This window comes from Salmo salar, chromosome 12 (assembly GCF_965601325.2).
Source record: "Salmo salar chromosome 12, fSalSal1, whole genome shotgun sequence".
NCBI classification, from domain to species: domain Eukaryota; kingdom Metazoa; phylum Chordata; class Actinopteri; order Salmoniformes; family Salmonidae; genus Salmo; species Salmo salar.
The window spans coordinates 50,198,289-50,217,246 of NC_138302.1; the positions used below are offsets into that span (position 1 = coordinate 50,198,289).

General features: G+C 43.6%; 1 protein-coding gene across 4 annotated transcripts in view; it reads right to left on the reverse strand.

Annotated features, from left to right (window-relative positions):
• Positions 1–18,958, reverse strand: part of LOC106565233 (vitamin D3 receptor B) — a 97,068-nt gene that overhangs the window by 18,273 nt on the left and 59,837 nt on the right. For all 4 annotated transcript variants that reach the window (XM_082959025.1, XM_014132121.3, XM_014132119.3 and 1 more), the window contains 4 exons: positions 13,849–13,979; positions 9,558–9,742; positions 6,681–6,780; positions 2,214–2,394 (listed from right to left, as the gene is read on the reverse strand). In XM_082959025.1, the coding sequence (XP_082815151.1) occupies positions 2,214–2,394; positions 6,681–6,780; positions 9,558–9,742; positions 13,849–13,979 (597 nt within the window). The remainder of the gene's footprint in view (positions 1–2,213; positions 2,395–6,680; positions 6,781–9,557; positions 9,743–13,848; positions 13,980–18,958) is intronic.

An 18,958-nucleotide genomic window follows, 5' to 3' on the forward strand; every position in this document is an offset into this window, starting at 1 on the left:
TTAAATGACAATATAATATTTTACCAATGTTTTCTAATTTTAATTATTTAATTTGTGACGCTGACTTGACTGCCGGTTATTGGAGGGAAACGATTTCCTCAACATCAATGCCATAGTAAAACGCTGTTTTTGTATATAAATATGAACTTGATAGAACTAAAAATGCATGCATTGTCTAACATAATGTCCTAGGAGTGTCATCTGATGGAGATTGTAAAAGGTTAGTGTATCATTTTAGCTGGTTTTATGGTTTTGGTGACCCTGTCTTTGACTTGACAAAACATTACACACAACTCTTGTAAATGTACTGTCCTAACATACTCTAAATTTATGCTTTCGCCGTAAAACCTTTTTGAAATCGTAAAACGTGGTTAGATTAAGGAGATGTTTATCTTTCAAATGGTGTAACATAGTTGTATTTTTGAAAAATTTGAATTTTGACATTTATTTGGATTCAAATTTGCCGCTCTTGAAATGCACCTGCTGTTGATGGAGTGCACCACAGGTGGCACGCTAGCGTCCCACCTAGCCCCAAGAGGTTAAAAGGCTGGGGGATCTAGATCTAGCTATAGGGGGTAAATAGTGGAAGGATCTGGTGACACTTTAGATAGATGGGGCACAAGATAGCTATTGGCTATTCATAACACCTTTATAAACTCCACTCACAAGTGGTGATATAAGGAAGTTCATGTCATGTTCATGTAGGTGGTTTTCCTACCCTGTCATTGAGTTACCAAAGATGTATACCCATTAGTTTGAGCAGTTGTGTTGTGCAATCGAGATAAATAATTGTCTAGAGTTGTAAGGCGCTGTATCTCACACATGCATGCGCGCGTCCACACACACACACACACACACACACACACACACAATGTGTATAATGACGTCCAGGAAAGACAGGCCCTTTTCCATGACCTCCATGACACTGAGCGATGGCCTCTGTTGGCAAACTTGACATGCACCAAAAGGAGCAAACACTGTACGACAACACAAGGTCTGTTGTCGGGTGAAAAAACAACAACCCGTCATATCTGTCACGGCAGAAGTTAAGAGTTTCCGCAGGAACTTCTATGTCATATCCGTCACAAACTCTGTCATATTCGTCACGGCAGGTGTTACGAGTTTCCCCAGAAACTTGTATATCCATTATGGCTAACGAGCTGCAATCAGTAGATATTATAGCCCCTGAGGGGATAAATGAAGTTGTACAGGATTGAATTGAAAATGTTATTTATTTTTGATGATTTGTTTTGTATTCTTTGTACTATTTCAGGGTAAACGTACTGAAGACCCCTAGTTCTTTACTGACGCAATATGACCTTCGACCTAATCAACCAATCACATCTTCAGTGCGATGTTAAAGATGCAAGCTGTAATTTTGACAGCCTGTTTCTGCCACTAGGCTTGCTTTAAGCTGAGGGATGGGGCTTGAGAAAGAACCACTCTCAAATACATAAACAGCGCTATGGATGCATGAACTAGTTTTCAACATATTGAAGCTATACTGTTTGTATAGCTTGTTAACAAAAGACTCAAAAGACAGAAAAAACATTTGACTAATACAACCTTAGATTCAGCTGTAGTAAGACATTCATAATGTGTATTATAGTCTTCGAGAAGCAACGGCTTTCTAACATTAATTGTAGAGCACTGACAAGCCTTTAAGCTCAAAGCTCTTCTTGGGTCAGAAGACAGCTTACGTGATCATGACTAACAATGCCCGTTACTGTGTCCTCGACCTCACTTTACTCTGCCACCCGGGGGGGATGAAGACAGAATGTACACAGTGACGACCACACACACGCCTAAGGTTACTGTGACGACAGCCACTCGTGTCATGTGTAGGACAGATATCAGCTGCTGATAACAAAAGATAACAGAAATAATTGCATGTGTAGGCACATTTGTCCTTGTTTGTAGGAACACTCAGACCCTTAAACGAGTAAACACACAAATAAGGCTTCGTTCACAAGTGGTTTTACTCATATTGGAGTATCACATATACACATTTTTTGGGGCACATTGTAGGAACACACACAAACACATGAACGCACACAATCTCTCTCTCTCTCTCTCTCTCAAAAAAACAAGCACACAATGTAAAGTACAACCCCCCCACACACACACACATTTACCCCCCTTGCTATCCCCTCATCCCCTACCTAATCCACCCACCCACCCACCCCCCTTACCCCACTCAGCCCTCCACCCACCTGAAGCCAGGGATCATCTTGGCGAAGCCGATGACCTTTTGGATGCTGTAGCTGACCAGGTCGGCCAGGTGGGGCAGCATGGAGAGCTTGGAGCCGTCGTCGTCGGAGTCCGGGCTGCCCCCCTGCTCCTGGTACATCATCAGCAGGTTACTGAAGTTCATCAGCTTAGTGTCCACCGACTCTATATGGAGGGAGGGTGGAGGAGAGGGGGGGGCGAGCGAGCGAGAGATTAGATGAGTTAAAAACTCTTCGGAGAAAAACAACATTCCCATCAGATCCTGCTGATAAAGGGAAAGGGGACACGGAGAGAGTGACAGAGAAAGAGTGAAAACATGAAAACACAAGAAAGAAACATAACATCTACGTCAGTCGGATAAAAAAAACCTGGATACTGTGGTAAACCACACACACACACACACACACACACACACACACACACACACACACACACACACACGCACGCACGCACGCACGCACGCACACACACACACCCACCCACCCACTCACATGTAAATCGAATGAATGACTCAACACAGAGCAAGGTTTGTTCCATTGAGGAATGGAACACAGTGACCATCAGAAAACAGCTTAGATAAGAGTAAGAGAGAAACAGAAGTAGAGTGATTGACAAAAAGAGATACGACAAAAGGATGATAGAGAGAGAGAGAGAGATAGAAAGAAACAGAGTAGAGATACAGTTGAAGTCGGAAGTTTACATACACCTTAGCCAAATACATTTAAACTAAGTTTTTCACAATTCCTGACATTTAATCCTAGTAAAAATGTCCTGTCTTAGGTCAGTTAGGATCACCACTTTATTTTAAGAATGTGAAATGTCAGAATAATAGTAGAGAGAATGATTTATTTCAGCTTTTATTTCTTTCATCATATTCCCAGAGGGTCAGAAGTTTACATACACTCAATTAGTATTTGGTAGCATTGCCTTTAAATTGTTTGACTTGGGTCAAACGTTTCAGGCAGCCTTCCACAAGCTTCCACAATAAGTTGGGTGAATTTTGGCCCATTCCTCCTGCCAGAGCTGGTGTAACTGAGTCAGGTTTGTAGGCCTCCTTGCTCGTACACGCTTTTTCAGTTCTACCCACAAATTTTCGATAGGATTGAGGTCAGGGCTTTGTGATGGCCACTCCAATACCTTGACTTGATGTCCTTAAGCAATTTTGCCACAACTTTGGAAGTATGCTTGGGGTCATTGTCCATTTGGAAGACCCATTTGCGACCAAGCTTTAACTTCCTGACTGATGTCTTGAGATGTTGCTTCAATATATCCACATCATTTTCCTCCTCATGATGCCATCTATTTTGTGAAGTGCACCAGTCCCTCCTGCAGCAAAGCATCCACACAACATGATGCTGCCACCCCGATGCGTCACGGGTTGGGATGGTGTTCTTCAGCTTGCAAGCCTCCCTCTTTTTCCTCCAAACATAATGATGGTCATTATGGCCAAACAGTTCTATTTTTGTTTAATCAGACCAGAGGACATTTCTCCAAAAAGTATGATCTTTGTCCCCATGTGTCCCCAAACCGTAGTCTGGCTTTTTTATGCCGGTGTTGGAGCAGTGGCTTCTTCCTTGCTGAGCGGCCTTTCAGGTTATGTTGATATAGGACTCGTTTTACTGTGGATATAGATACTTTTGTACCTGTTTCCTCCAGCGTCTTCACAAGGTCCTTTACTGTTGTTCTGGGTTTGATTTGCACTTTTTGCACCACAGTATGTTCATCTCTAGGAGACAGAACGCGTCTCCTTCCTGAGCGGTATGACAGCTGCGTGGTCCAATGGTGTTTATACTTCCGTAATATTGTTTGTACAGATGAACGTGGTACCTTCAGGCATTTGGAAATTGCTTCCAAGGATGAACCAGACTTGTGGAGGTCTACAACTGTTTTTCTGAGATCTTGGCTGATTTTTTTTGTTGATTTTCCCATGATGTCAAGCAAAGAGGCACTGAGTTTGAAGGTAGGCCTTGAAATGCATCCATAGGTACAACTCCAATTGACTAAAATTATGTCAATTAGCCTATCAGAAGCTTCTAAAGCCATGACATCATTTTCTGGAATTTTCCAAGGTGTTTAAAGGCACAGTCAACTTAGCGTATGTAAATTTCTGACCCACTGGAATTGTGATACAGTGAATGATAAGTGAAATAATCTGTCTGGAAATAATTGTTGGAAAAATTACTTGTGTCACACACAAAGTAGATGTCCTAACTGACAGGCCAAAACTATAGTTTGTTAACAAGAAATGTGTGGAGTGGTTGAAAAACGAGTTTGAATGACTCCAACATAAGTGTATGTAAACCTCCGACTTCAACTGTACATAGAGAGAACGAGAGAGAAAGTGACAGAAATAAAGAATGTGTCACGTTCTGACCAGTAAAGGGGTTATTTGTTATTGTAGTTTGGTCAGGACGTGGCAGGGGGTGTTTGTTTTATGTGGTTCGGGGTTTGTTGGGATATGTGTTTATGTAGAGGGGTGTTTGTTTAGAGTGTTCCGGGGTTTTGGTTAATGTTCTGTTAGTATATTTCTATGTTCTAGTCTAGTCTTTCTATGTTTAGTTGATGGGGTTGACCTTCAATTGGAAGCAGCTGCTCTTCATTGCTTCTAATTGAAGGTCTTATTTAAGAGGGGTGTTTTTGTCATGGGATTTGTGGGAAGTTGTTTTTGCACTGCTGTGTTTAGCCTGTAATACTGTGCGTTTGTTCATTTTCTTGTTTTGTCATTTAAGTGTTCTAATAAACGTTAAAATGAGCACTCAACCCGCTGCGCCTTGGTCCACTATATACGACGACCGTTACAGAATGATAGAGATTTAGAAAGAAAAGGAGAGAGAAAGAAAGATAACGAGCAAGTGAGAAAGAAACAAAGAAATAAGGGGAAATAAAAAAAGGTTGAAAAATACATGTATCATACAATATCCCTGTAACAAGGTAACAACACATCCACCACACTGATCCTCAACACAGGGGACCCTCAGGGGTGCGTGCTCAGTCCCTTCCTGTAATCCCTGTTCACTCATGACTGCACGGCCAGGCATGACTCCAAAACCATCATTAAGTTTGCCGATGACAACAGTGGTAGGCCTGATCACCGACAACGACGAGACAGCCTATAGGGAGGAGGTCAGAGACCTGGCCGTGTGGTGCCAGAACAACAACCTCTCCCTCAACGTGATCAAGACAAAGGAGATGATAACAGGACTACAGGAAAAAGAGGACTGAGCACGCCCCTATTCTTATCGACGGGGCGGTATAGGAGCAGGTTGAGAGCTTCAAGTTCCTTGGTGTCCACATCACCAACAAACTAACATGGTCCAAGCACACCAAGACAGTCGTGAATAGGGCACAACAAAACCTATTCTCCCTCAGGAGACTGAAAAGATTTGGCATGGGTCCTCAGATCCTCAAAAGGTTCTACAGCTTCACCATCGAGAGAATCCTGACTAGTTGCATCACCGCCTGGTATGGCAACTGTTCGGCCTCCAACCGCAAGGCACTACAGCCACCCTAGTCATAGACTGTTCTCTCTGGTACCGCACGGCAAGCGGTACCGGAGCGCCAAGTCTAGGTCCAAGAGGCTTCTAAACAGCTTCTACCCCCAAGCCATAAGACTCCTGAACATCTACTCAAGTGGCTACACTGACTATTTGCATTGACCCCCCCCCCCCTCTTTTACACCGCTGCTACTCTCTGTTGTTTCAATCTATGCATAGTCACTTTAATAACTCTATCTACATGTACATATTACCTCAATTACCTAGACTAACCAGCACATTGACTCTATTTTACTGCTGCTCTTTAATTACTTGTTACTTTTATTTATTTTTCTTATTTGTACTGCATCGTTGGTTAGGGGCTCGTAAGTAAGCATTTCACTGTATTCGGTGCATATGACAAAGAAAATTTGATTTGATTTGCTGTTTTTGAAGCCAGGGAACGCAGGCTGTGAGGGCCATGTCCCTCTGTGAGTTCATTTCATTATGAGCGGATGTGTTAATGGGAGACTGTGGTCTGAAGGTCTACAGGGTGTCCAGAGAAACCCCTGAAGATTCTGAGTAAAACCGCATGAGGGTTTGACACACACACACACACAGGAATCAATCCCTGATGACAACTAACACCAATTGTGTGATCTGCACCATCTGCACCATGTGTCCGCTTCACCATCTCATTCTGAATTGCTCAACTTTTCCCATTTTTTTGTGTGTGTGTGCGCGTGCATGCATGTCTAACGGAGGTAAGAATGTGCCGTAAGCTCACTCCATAGCTAGCTTGAAATGTTGCCAATGGTGTTATCGAAAATAATATTTTTCTATAGCACAACAGGACGGTACGTTGTCAAAACGGGCGGTCACGTGTTTGCCATCAGAGGACCACCGGTTCAAGCCCAGTAAGGGGACAGGGACAGTGGAGGAAGCGACGCTGTTAGAAGCACACTGGCATTTGTTTACCTGGAGAGTGGCTGAAGGAGTCAGATGAGGCATCAGATAGAGAGTGGAGAGAGGCAGCTCTGCTGGCACTGCGTGTCACTGGGCCTTCTCGGACCGGAGGCTAAAGGAAAACACACAAACCATTTAGTATACATTTTTACATGAATATAAAATCAAACCCACAATCCTGGCATTGCAAGCGCCATGCTCTACCAACTAAGGCTGACCGTAATTAGTCGACTGGTCGATTGTTTGGTGGATAGTAGCATATAGTAGTAGTAGCATATATAGTAGCATATATATACAGTTCATTCGGAAAGTAATCAGACCCCTTCCCTAAAATGGATTAAATAAAAAAAAATGTAATTGATTAAATTGTTTTTTTCCCCCTCATCAATCTACAAACAATAGCCCATAATGACAAAGCAAAAACAGGTTTTTACACATTTTTGCTAATTTACTTAAAAAAAAATAACGGAAATATCACATTTACATAAGTATTCAGACCCTTTACTCAGTACTTTGTTGAAGCACCTTGGGCAGCGAGTACAGCCTCAAGTCATCTTGGGTATGACACTACAAGCTTGACACACCTGTATTTGTGGAGTTTCTCCCATTCTTCTCTGCAGATCCTCTCAAGCGCTGTCAGGTTGGATGGGGAGCGTCGCTGCACAGCTATTTTCAGGTCTCTTCAAAGATGTTTAATCAGGTTCATGTCTGGGCTCTGGCTGGGCCACTCAAGGACATTCAAAGACTTGTCCCGAAGCCACTCCTGTGTTGTCTTGGCTGTGTGCTTAGGGTCGCTGTCCTGTTGGAAGGTGAACCTTCACCCCAGTCTGAGGTCCTGAGCGCTCCTGAGCAGGTTTTCATTAAGGATCTCTCTGTACTTTGCTCCGTTCATATTTTTTAGTCCCTGAAACTAAAAAACATCCCCACAGCATGATGCTGCCACCAGTATGCTTCCCTGTAGGGATGGTGCCAGGTTTCCTCCAGACGTGACGCTTGGCATTCAGGCCAAAGAGTTCCATCTTGGTTTTATCAGATCAGTAAAAGGATGTCATGTGCCTTTTACTGAGGAGTGGCTTCCATCTGGCCACTCTACCATAAAGGCCTGATTGGTGGAGGGCTGCAGAGATGGTTGTCCTTCTGGAAGGTTCTCCCATCTCCACAGAGGAACCCTAGAGCTCTGTCAGAGTGACCATCGTGTTCTTGGTCACTTCCATGACCAAGGCACTTCTCCCCCAATTGCTCAGTTTGGCCAGACACCCAGCTCTAGGAAGAGTCTTGGTGGTTCCAAACTTCTTCCATTTAAGAATGATGGAGGCCATTGTGTTCTTGGGGACCTTCAATGCTGCAGAAAGGTTTTGCTACCCTTCCCCAGATCTGTGCCTCAACACAATCTGCGGCAATTCCTTCGACTTCATGGCTTGGTTTTTGCTCTGACATGCACTTTCAACTGTGGGACCTTATATAGACAGATGTGTTCCTTTCCAAATCATGTTCAATCAATTGAATTTACCATAGGTGGACTCCAAGTCTTAGAAACATCACAAGGATGATCAATGAAAACAGGATGCACGTGAGCTCAATTTTGAGTCTCATAGCAAAGGGTCTGAATACTTATGTGAATAAGGTATTTCTGTTGTTAATTTTTTATCCATCTGCAAAAAATTCAAAAGAAATCTGTTTTCACTTTGTCTTTATGGGGTTTTGTGTGTAGAACGTAACAAATTGTGGAAAAGTGAAGGGGTCTGAATACTTTCCGAAGGCACCGTATGTAAAAATACACTTTTAAAAATGTTGACCAATCGATTGCTCGAAAGAACAGACGACTTCCAGTCAATCAATACTTTTTTAGTCGGGGAAAGCCCTACTATCAACTGAGCCATACAAGACCACGGGTACTCAGTATAGTGTGTATCACTGACCATCGGACAATTAAATGCCACACTGCACACTTCGGGATTTCATCCCTGGAGCTATAACCATGACGATCAATTCAATGTAGCTTCCTCCTATATAGGTGTAGGTGTGGGGCGGTGTAGGTGTCTGACTGTTACTGTTGTTTGATTCTTGCTGTATTTACTATGTGATTTGTGTGTGTAATGTGTGAGGTGAGCTAAGATTCTTCTTGTAGGACAATAAACGGCAATCTAATCTGGCAATATTGTGCAGGCAAACAGTCAATTTGTATGACTGTATGCACAGTATACTTCAATCCGTAAGTTCCTTGATAGGGAAATTGTCCTAAGGTAAATAAAAGGCAGAAATTGAGTTATGGAGTGGTCTGACTTCAACGTGAATGACTCTCACTGAGGTGACCGAGTGGGAGTTAAGTCTATGTTATGGGGCGCAGAAGTCCAGATACCAGAGAAGGAGTGGTATTTGCAGGTGGGGGGAGACTGGGAGTGAAGAAATGGAGTGGACACGGACTCTGACATACAGCTTATACATCATTGACACTGACCCTGGAGCAGGAAATGTCTGTTGTATAGAAAGAGATACTGCAGTGGGTGTTGTGTAACATGATGGATGCTGACAGAGTAGCAAATAGTATCAGGGTAGGGCTTATCTGTGGACAATTGAAATAAGAGTGGTGTTAGGAAGTGGAGTATGGTGTTACAGAGTTGACACTAGTGTAACAGAGTTGGCACTGGTGTAATGGAGTGGAGACTGGTGGTAGAGAGTGGAAACTGGTGCTTTAGAGTGAATACTGGTGTTACAGATCAGAGACTAGTGTTATAAAGTGAAGCCAGGTATTAGAGAGTGAAGGCTGGTATTATAGAATTGAGTCTGGTGTTACGGAGTGGAGGCTTGTGTAACGGAGGGGAGGCTGGTGTTACGGAGGGGAGGCTGGTGTTACAGAGGGGAGGCTGGTGTTACAGAGTGGACACGGACCCTGAAGCGGTTGAAGTCGGAGTAGGAGTCGTCGTAGGTCTTGTGGTGAGCCTCCACCAGCGTGGCGATGACCTGGCTCTGCTCCTCGCTCAGCCGGGGTCGCTGCGCCTCCCTCTGCGCCTCCTCATCCTTCCTCCGTTGGATCAGATCCTTCTTCCTCTGCACCTCCTCGTCTGTCAGAATAACTGGGAGAAAGAGGTTTAGAAGGAGAGAGATCAGGGTTATAAAAAAGGATTAGAGCGAGAGAGAGAGAAAGGGTTAAAGAAAAAGAGAATGTGTCCAATGCCGTAGTTTTTATATCAATATAAATCATTTCTGGGTAACAATTAAGTACCTTACTGTAGATTTCCATTAAAATGGCAAAAAAAACGATTTCTCAAGCAATAATTTTGCTAGGACTGTCTAGGAGTGGTATGAGTGGAAAGGAGAAAACTGAAAAGTAGCTGTAATTGGCAGAAATCTCTTTATTGGTCTATTTACCAATTTAACGCATGGTGACGTCATGCTGATTAGACAGTCCCATGTAGATTGTATTTTCACCCAGCAACTATCAGAAAATTACACATCATTTTTTTTTCTCACACTTTTATAGTGTTAGTTTCATCAGATGATGCACTGTACAACATAAAACACAGGAAAAGCTGACTTTTGACTGGGCCTTTAAGGAGTTTAAAAGAGAGAGAGGAGCTCCAAAGAAAAAAGTGGTGTGACAGAAAGTGAGAAATGGAGATATCCCCATGAGTATATCAGACTGAAATGATTGGGACAAGGGCAATATGGCCAAAATATCACATCGCAAAATTATTCTCATTTTTGATGGTATGCTGGTATTTGACTGTATTCAATGTTTCTGAAAAATACAAGTTTTTAATGTGTTTTTATGATTCGTGCATAATCCAAGAATGGCAACAAACTAATTCGAAGTGATTTAAATTATCTTTCTCCATTAAGATGGTTTTACACTGAAACAAACTAGGACAAAACTGACAGTGAAATATCCCAATTTGTAGTACTTTTCATTTAATTTAGCATTGTATCAAAACATCATTATAAACTCAGCAAAAAAAGAAACGTCCCTTTTTCAGGACTCTGTCTTTCAAAAATCCAAATAACTTCACAAATCTTCATTGTAAAGGGTTTAAACACTGTTTCCCATGCTTGTTCAATGAACCATATACAATTAATGAACATGCACCTGTGGAGCGGTCGTTAAGACACTAACAGCTTACAGATAAAGATGCCCAGGGTAGGGTCCTTGCTCATCTGCGGGAAAGTGACTTAGGCATGCTGCAAGGAGGCATGAGGACTGCAGATGTGGCCAGGGCAATAAATTGCAATGTCCGTACTGTGAGACACCAAAGACAGCGCTACAGGGAGACAGGACGGACAGCTGATCGTCCTCGCAGTGGCAGACCATGTGTAACAACACCTGCACAGGATTGGTACATCCGAACATCACACCTGCGGGACAGGTACAGGATGGCAACAACTGCCCGAGTTACACAAGGAACGCACAATCCCTCCATCAGTGCTCAGACTGTCCGCAATAGGCTGAGAGAGGCTGGACTGAGGGCTTGTAGGCCTGTTGTAAGGCAGGTCCTCACCAGACATCACCGGCAACAACGTCGCCTATGGGCACAAACCCACCGTCACTGGACCAGACAGGACTGGCAAAAAGTGCTCTTCTCTGACGAGTCACAGTTTTGTCTCATCAGGGGTGATGGTCGGATTCGCGTTTATCGTCGAAAGAATCAGCGTTACACTGAGGCTTGTACTCTGGAGCGGGATAAATTTGGAGGTGGAGGGTCCGTCATGGTCTGGGGCGGTGTGTCACAGCATCATCGGACTGAGCTTGTCGTCATTGCAGGCAATCTCAACACTGTGCGTTACAGGGAAGACATCCTCCTCCCTCATGTGGTACCCTTCCTGCAGACTCATCCTGACGTGACCCTCCAGCATGACAATGCCATCAGCCATACTGCTCGCTCTGTGCATGATTTCCTGGAAGACAGAAATGTCAGTGTTCTGCCATGGCCAGCAAAGAGCCTGGATCTCAATGCCATTGAGCACATCTGGGACCTGTTGGATCGGAGGGTGAGGGCTAGGGCAATTCCCCCCAGAAATGTCTGGGAACTTGCAGGTGCCTTGGTGCTAGAGTGGGGTAACAGCTCACAGCAAGAACTGGCAAATCTGGTGCAGTCCATGAGGAGGAGATGCACTGCAGTACTTAATGCAGCTGGTGGCCACACCAGACACTGACTGTTACTTTAGATTTTGACCCCCCCTTTGTTCAGGGACACATTATTCCATTTCTGTTAGTCATATGTCTGTGGAACTTGTTCAGTTTATGTCTCAGTTGTTGAATCTTGTTATGTTCATACAAATATTTACACATGTTAAGTTTTCTGAAAATAAATGCAGTTGACAGTGAGAGGACATTTCTTTTTTTGCCGAGTTTAGATGGTTTTGTAAAAATGTCATATAGGTATGTGGATTCATACTGGTAAACCGGTATTCACGATATATCGTCCAGCCCTAATTGGGACATAGGCAAAATAGAGATGTTAACACTGATGCTGTGTGTGTGTCAGAACTAGCGTATGTAAGTGTGTGTGTGTGTGTGTACACACAAGAACAAACCAGCGTGTGCTCTACGACGTGATGAGGCTGCCGCGGCGCCCGCATCGGAAGGGCTTGTTGTTGTCAGGGGGGTGTCCGTGAAAAAGACTCCCTAGTGCTGTCGTCAACACAGCACGCATTGTCTCCGTTCCGTTCCGCCTGTTGTTGCCCCAGCCACTGAATTAGCTCACACTCCGCTCTGCACTACAACATGTTGTTGTCCATGCAGCAGCAGCAGCTCCAAGAGCAACAGCAGCAGCAGTAGCAGCAGCATAAGTGCATTCCAATGGCTCCCATTCATGTACAGTGTTCGGAGCAGTGGCGTCACTCTCCGGGAATTCACTGTTCAATCTCAGGGGGAGAACAACATCCGGAACCAGCCCCTGCTTCAAATACAAAATCTAAACACCCGCCTGGACAATATCCGGATTTCACGGGAAAACAACAGAACGACCAAACCTTCCATTTACGGACTCTGAAAACAAACAGTCCATTGGATTGAAGCGTGGCCAAAACATCAGCAGGTGTCTAAAGTTCAGATGGGAGCATAATGTACAGGCTCTCCCAGAACGATCTAGTACTTCTAGTGGACATTATAAAACAATCTCATGAGGGCAATGGCCTAGAAGGACTTGACCAAGGAATCCCAACGTTGTGTAACACTATCGGTATATAACAAACACTATACGGTGCATGCCTGCCTTGCGCTCTAAAGGCATGATGGCACTGTGGCACCGTAGATGTGTCCAGTGTGTGCGTGTGTTTGTTATTGCTATTGACACGCTAATACATGTTTTAAAGCTGACACGTATTTGCTTCTAAGAGGAAAGGAGCTTTGTTTCGTTTAAATTCCCATTTTCCTCCAAGAGTGGCTGAATTATTTCCTGTTATCAGCGTGTCATTACACACCATCAACAGTTGCCGAACAACAGACTGATAGAAGCACATCTCTCTCTTTAGTGCACTTTCTACTCTTTTCAACACACACATCGTCATGGTTCAAGAGATTGTTCATAATTCAAGAGATCATTCAGCCACTCATGGAGGAAAATGAGTGTATTTGCCTTAGAACCGGCTGAAAAAACATGCTCTTCAGAGTAAAATGCCATTTTTCTTTGTGTGATCATGTGTATATCTGATCTTATACCTCAGTAGGACAACACCACATGATTCAGTGGCTCAAACCTAGTGTTTCTCAGTCCTGGTCCTGGACCCAAATGAGTGCACATTCTTGTTTTTGCCCTAGCACGACACACCTGATTCCACTAATCAAAGGTTTGATGATGAGTTGATTATTTGAATTAGGTGTGTAGTGCTAGGGCAAAAACAAGAATGTGCACCCTTTTGGGTCTCCAGGACCTGGATTAAGAAACACTACTTTAATCTGCAAGGCTATCCTCTATTAGTCAAAAAGAAACCAAGCAATTCTGATGGAAGAGATTAGGAAGAAGGAGTGGGATAAGGTCGCCCCTAGGCAGTGCTCTACGGTCAGTTTTCCATTATACTCCCTAAAAGCTGATGGTAAGATTTGGGAAAAGGGAAGCTGATCTCATACACTCACATTCCTTAATCATGCTGGTCTTAGGTCAGTTTTGCATTATTCCCCCGAATGGCTGACATTAGGATTTACTGAAGCGGAAACTGATCCTGGATCTGTGTACAAGACACTCACACTCTTTCATCATGCCGATGTCCACGCAGCGCTTGAGCCGGCAGGCCTGGCAGTGGCGGCGGTTGTCCTTGGTTATGGTGCAACTGCCGTTGAAGGGACAGGTGAAGCTGGCCTTGCGCTTCATACTGCGTCTGTAGAGGAAGAGGGGGAAGAGGGAGAGATAAGGATAGAGGGAGGGAGAGGGAGGAAGAGCGAGAGAGAGGGAATGTGATGAGAAATAAGGTCCGTATATCTGGTGCTGAATGTGGCGTGACCCTTTCGCCACACTTCACATAGCACGATACTACTTCTGAATGATTTCTTTAAAATCTATAATGCAATAACCTGACTAAATTAACATAACAATAAATAGAAAGATACATTTAGAACATTAATGTGCATCACAGTTTTTTATATTACCCTTAAAACTACTACTACTACTTTGAATGTTATAATTATCAATTGATAACATGCCCATATTAGCAGAGTTGTTTCATTTCAAACTTCACATTTCTCTAGTATTGGCTACTTGTAATTAACAATATCATCATAATGTCCTCGATGAGTGGTCTGTTTGGTTGATGCCGGTAATTTCCGGTTTATCTTCCTGGCTCTACTAACCATCAGTTCGAAGTGGGACCCAAATGTGTAATCATAGTGTAATAGTTACATAAATATTTATGTCCTTCAGCTTTTCACTCTGGATCCTACTCAAAGAAGCACAACCATGAACACATTCCAGTTGAGGCAAAAAGAGAGAGGGGGATGCTTAAAAGCCATGCATAATAACTAACAGAAACGCACATGTAAACATTCGTGACACACACGCGCGCACACGCACGCACACACACGCACACACACGCACACACACACACAATCATCATCATGTCTCTATTTTACCCAATCATTTCAGTCTGACATACAGTACCAGTCAAAAGTTTGGACACACCTACTCAAGACATCAAAACTATGAAATAACACATATGGAATCATGTAGTAACCAACAAAGTGTTAAACAAATTAAAATATATTTTATATTTGAGATTCTTCAAAGTAGCCACTCTTTGCCTTGATGACAGCTTTGCACACACTTGTTAAACACTTTTTTGGTTACTACATGATTCCATATGTGTTATTTCATCGTTTTGATGTCGTTCTACAATGTAGAAAATAGTAAAAATAAACAAAAACCCTGGAATTAGTAGGTGTGTCCAAATGTTTGACTGGTACTGTGTTCATGATGCGACATCTGCATTTCTCACTTTCTGTCGCACCACTTTTTTCTTTGGAACTCCTCCCTCTCTTTTAAACCCCTTAAAGCCTAGTTTCTTCTCCTTCAACAACACATTCTCTCTTTCTTTAATGCATAATTACTGTAAATAAATATTTTTTTCATTTGACACACACACACGCACTTGTCTGTCTGTCTGTGAGAGAGAGAGAGTGTTAAACAACGTGATAAGGCTGAGTCAAATCAAATGGTATTTGTCGCACGCGCCGTGAAATGCTTACTTACAAGCCCTTAACCAACAATGCAGTTCAAGAAATAGAGTTAAGAAAATATTTACAAAAAAAAAAAAAAAAAAAAAACGAACACAACAAAATAACAATAACAAGGCTATATCGAATCAAATGTTATTTGTCACATGTGCCAAAGCCCTAAACCATCAATGCAGTTGAGAAAAAATAAGTGTTAAGAAAGTATTTACTAAATAAACTGAAGTAAATAATAAATAAATACAAATGGGGTAGTGACTAAGCATATAGATAATAAACAGCGAGTAGCAAATATGGGGGGGGGGGGTGCTCCAGTACCGCTTGCTGTGTGGTAGCAGAGAGAACAGGCAATGACTTGGGTGACTGGGGTCTGACAATTCTTTGGGCCTTCCTCTGACACTGTCTAGTATATACAGTGAGGGAAAAAAGTATTCGATCAGCTGCTGATTTTGTATGTTTGCCCACTGACAAAGAAATGATCAGTCTATAATTTTAATGGTAGGTTTATTTGAACAGTGAGAGACAGAATAACAACAACAAAAATCCAGGAAAATTAATGTCAAAAATGTTATAAATTGATTTGCATTTTAATGAAGGAAATAAGTATTTGACCCCCCTGCAAAACATGACTTAGTACTTGGTGACAAAACCCTTGTTGGCAATCAAAGAGTTCAGACGTTTCTTGTAGTTGGCCACCAGGTTTGCACACATGTCAGGAGGGATTTTGTCCCACTCCTCTTTGCAGATCTTCTCCAAGTCATTAAGGTTTCGAGGCTGACGTTTGGCAACTCGAACCTTCAGCTCCCTCCACAGATTTTCTATGGGATTAAGGTCTGGAGACTGGCTAGGCCACTCCAGGACCTTAATGTGCTTCTTCTTGAGCCACTCCTTTGTTGCCTTGGCCTGTGCTTTGGGTCATTGTCATGCTGGAATACCCATCCACGACCCATTTTCAATGCCCTGGCTGAGGGAAGGAGGTTCTCACCCAAGATTTGACGGTACATGGCCCCGTCCATCGTCCCTTTGATACGGTGAAGTTGTCCTGTCCCCTTAGCAGAAAAACACCCCCAAAGCATAATGTTTACACCTCCATGTTTGACGGTGGGGATGGTGTTCTTGGGGTCATAGGCAGCATTACCCCTCCTCCAAACACGGCGAGTTGAGTTGATGCCATTTTGGTCTCATCTGACCAGAACACTTTCACCCAGTTGTCCTCTGAATCAATCAGATGTTCATTGGCAAACTTCAGACGGGCATGTATATGTGCTTTCTTGAGCAGGGGGACCTTGCGGGCGCTGCAGGAATTCAGTCCTTCACGGCGTAGTGTGTTACCAATTGTTTTCTTGGTGACTATGGTCCCAGCTGCCTTGAGATCATTGACAAGATCCTCCCGTGTAGTTCTGGGCTGATTCCTCACCGTTCTTATGATCATTTCAACTCCACGAGGTGAGATCTTGCATGGAGCCCCAGGCCGAGGGATATTGACAGTTATTTTGTGTTTCTTCCATTTGCGAATAATCGCACCAACTGTTGTCACCTTCTCACCAAGCTGCTTGGCGATGGTCTTGTAGCCCATTCCAGCCTTGCGTAGGTCTACAATCTTGTCCCTGACATCCTTGGAGAGCTCTTTGGTCTTGGCCATGGTGGAGAGTTTGGAATCTGAATGATTGATTGATTGATTGCTTCTGTGGACAGGTGTCTTTTATACAGGTAACAAGCTGAGATCAATCTACACCCATAATTCTTTTAGACATTTTTCAGACCCTTTACTCAATACTTTGTTGAATTTTTATTTATTTTATAATTTATTTAACCTTTATTTAACTAGGCAAGTCAGTTAAGAACTAATTCTTATTTACAATTTTTTATTTTTTATTTATTTATTTATTTCACCTTTATTTAACCAGGTAGGCAAGTTGAGAACAAGTTCTCATTTACAATTGCGACCTGGCCAAGATAAAGCAAAACAGTTCGACAACATACAAAAACACAGAGTTACACATGGAGTAAAACAACATACAATCAATGATACAGTAGATAAAAATAAGACTATATACAATGCCGGCCTATCCCGGCCAAAACCTAACCCGGACAATGCTGGGCCAATTGTGCACCGCCCTAAGGGACTCCCAATCACGGCCGGTTGTGATAGTTAGTTGCCTTTTTGGCAAACTCCATTCAGGCTGTCATGTGCCTTTTACTGAGGAGTGGCTTCCGTCTGGCCACTCTACCATAAAGCCTGATTGGTGGAATGCTGCAGAGGTTGTCACCTCCCTGACCAAGGCCCTTCTTTCACAATTGCTCAGTTTGGCTGGGCAGCCAGCTTTAGAAAGAGTCGGTGGTTCCAAACTTCTTCCATTTAAGAATGATGGCGGCCACTGTGTTCTTGGTGACCTTCAATTCTTCAGACATTTTTTGGTACCCTTCCCCAGATCTGTGCCTCGACACAATCCTGTCTCGGAGCTCAACAGACAATTCCTTCGACCTCTTGGCTTGGTTTTTGCTCTGACATGCACTGTCAACTGTGGGTACTTATATAGACAGTTGTGTGCCTTTCCAAATCATGTCCATTCAATTGTATGTACCACTGGTGGACTCAAATCAAGTTGTAGAAACAAGGATGATGTCACGTCCTGGCCAGTATATAAGGTTAATTGTTTTGTAGTTTGGTCAGGACGTGGCAGAGGGTATTTGTTTTATGTGGTTCGGGGTGGTGTGTTTGTGTAAAGGGTGTTTGATTTAGTATTTCCGGGTTTTTGGTTGATGGTCTATGTGTTTGTATTCTATGGTTAGTCTGGTGTGTGTGTTTCTATGTTTGGTTAATTGGGGTTGGGACTCTCAGTTGAAGGCAGGTGTTGTCTATGATTGAGAGTCCCATATATTAGGGTGTGTTTGTGTGTGTGATTTGTGGGTGATTGTTCTGTGTTGAGCTTTGCTTTGCCAGACTGTTTGTTAGTTGTTCGTTTTTCGGTTTTGTTATTTTGTATGTTCATTTTTGAAGATAATTAAAAATCAAGATGAGCATTCACGTACCTGCTGCGTTTTGGTCCTCATTCACCGACAACAACCGTGACAGAATCACCCACCACCAAAGGACCAAGCAGCAGAGGAAGGAGCAGACGGAGTTCGAGTTGGACTGGCGGGAGAAGTGGACTTGGGAGGAAGTTCTGGACGGGGCCGGACCCTGGCATCAGGCTGGGGATTATCGCCGCCCGCAGTGGGAAATTGAGGCAGCCAAGGCAGAGAGGCGGTGGTACGAGGCCAGAGTGGACGCGCTGAAGGAGATGCACGAGAGGCACCCCCAAGAAAATGGGGGGGGGGCACACGGGTAGTTTGGCTAGGCGTAAGAAGAGCCGGAAGCCAGCTACCCGTGGTTATATGGAGGAGCGTATGGGGTGGAGAGCGCTATGTTTCGCTGAGGAGCGCACTATCTCACCCATACGCACGCACAGTCTGGTGCGCGTTATTCCAGCCCCTCGCAGGTGCCGTGCTAGAGCGGGCATCCAACCTGGTAGGAGGATGCCTGCGCAGCGCATCTGGTCGCCGGTACGCCTCCGAGGACCAGGCTACCCAACTCCCGCTCTACGCACGGCTACCATCAGGCCCCTGCACAGCCCAGTCTGCCCTGTACGAG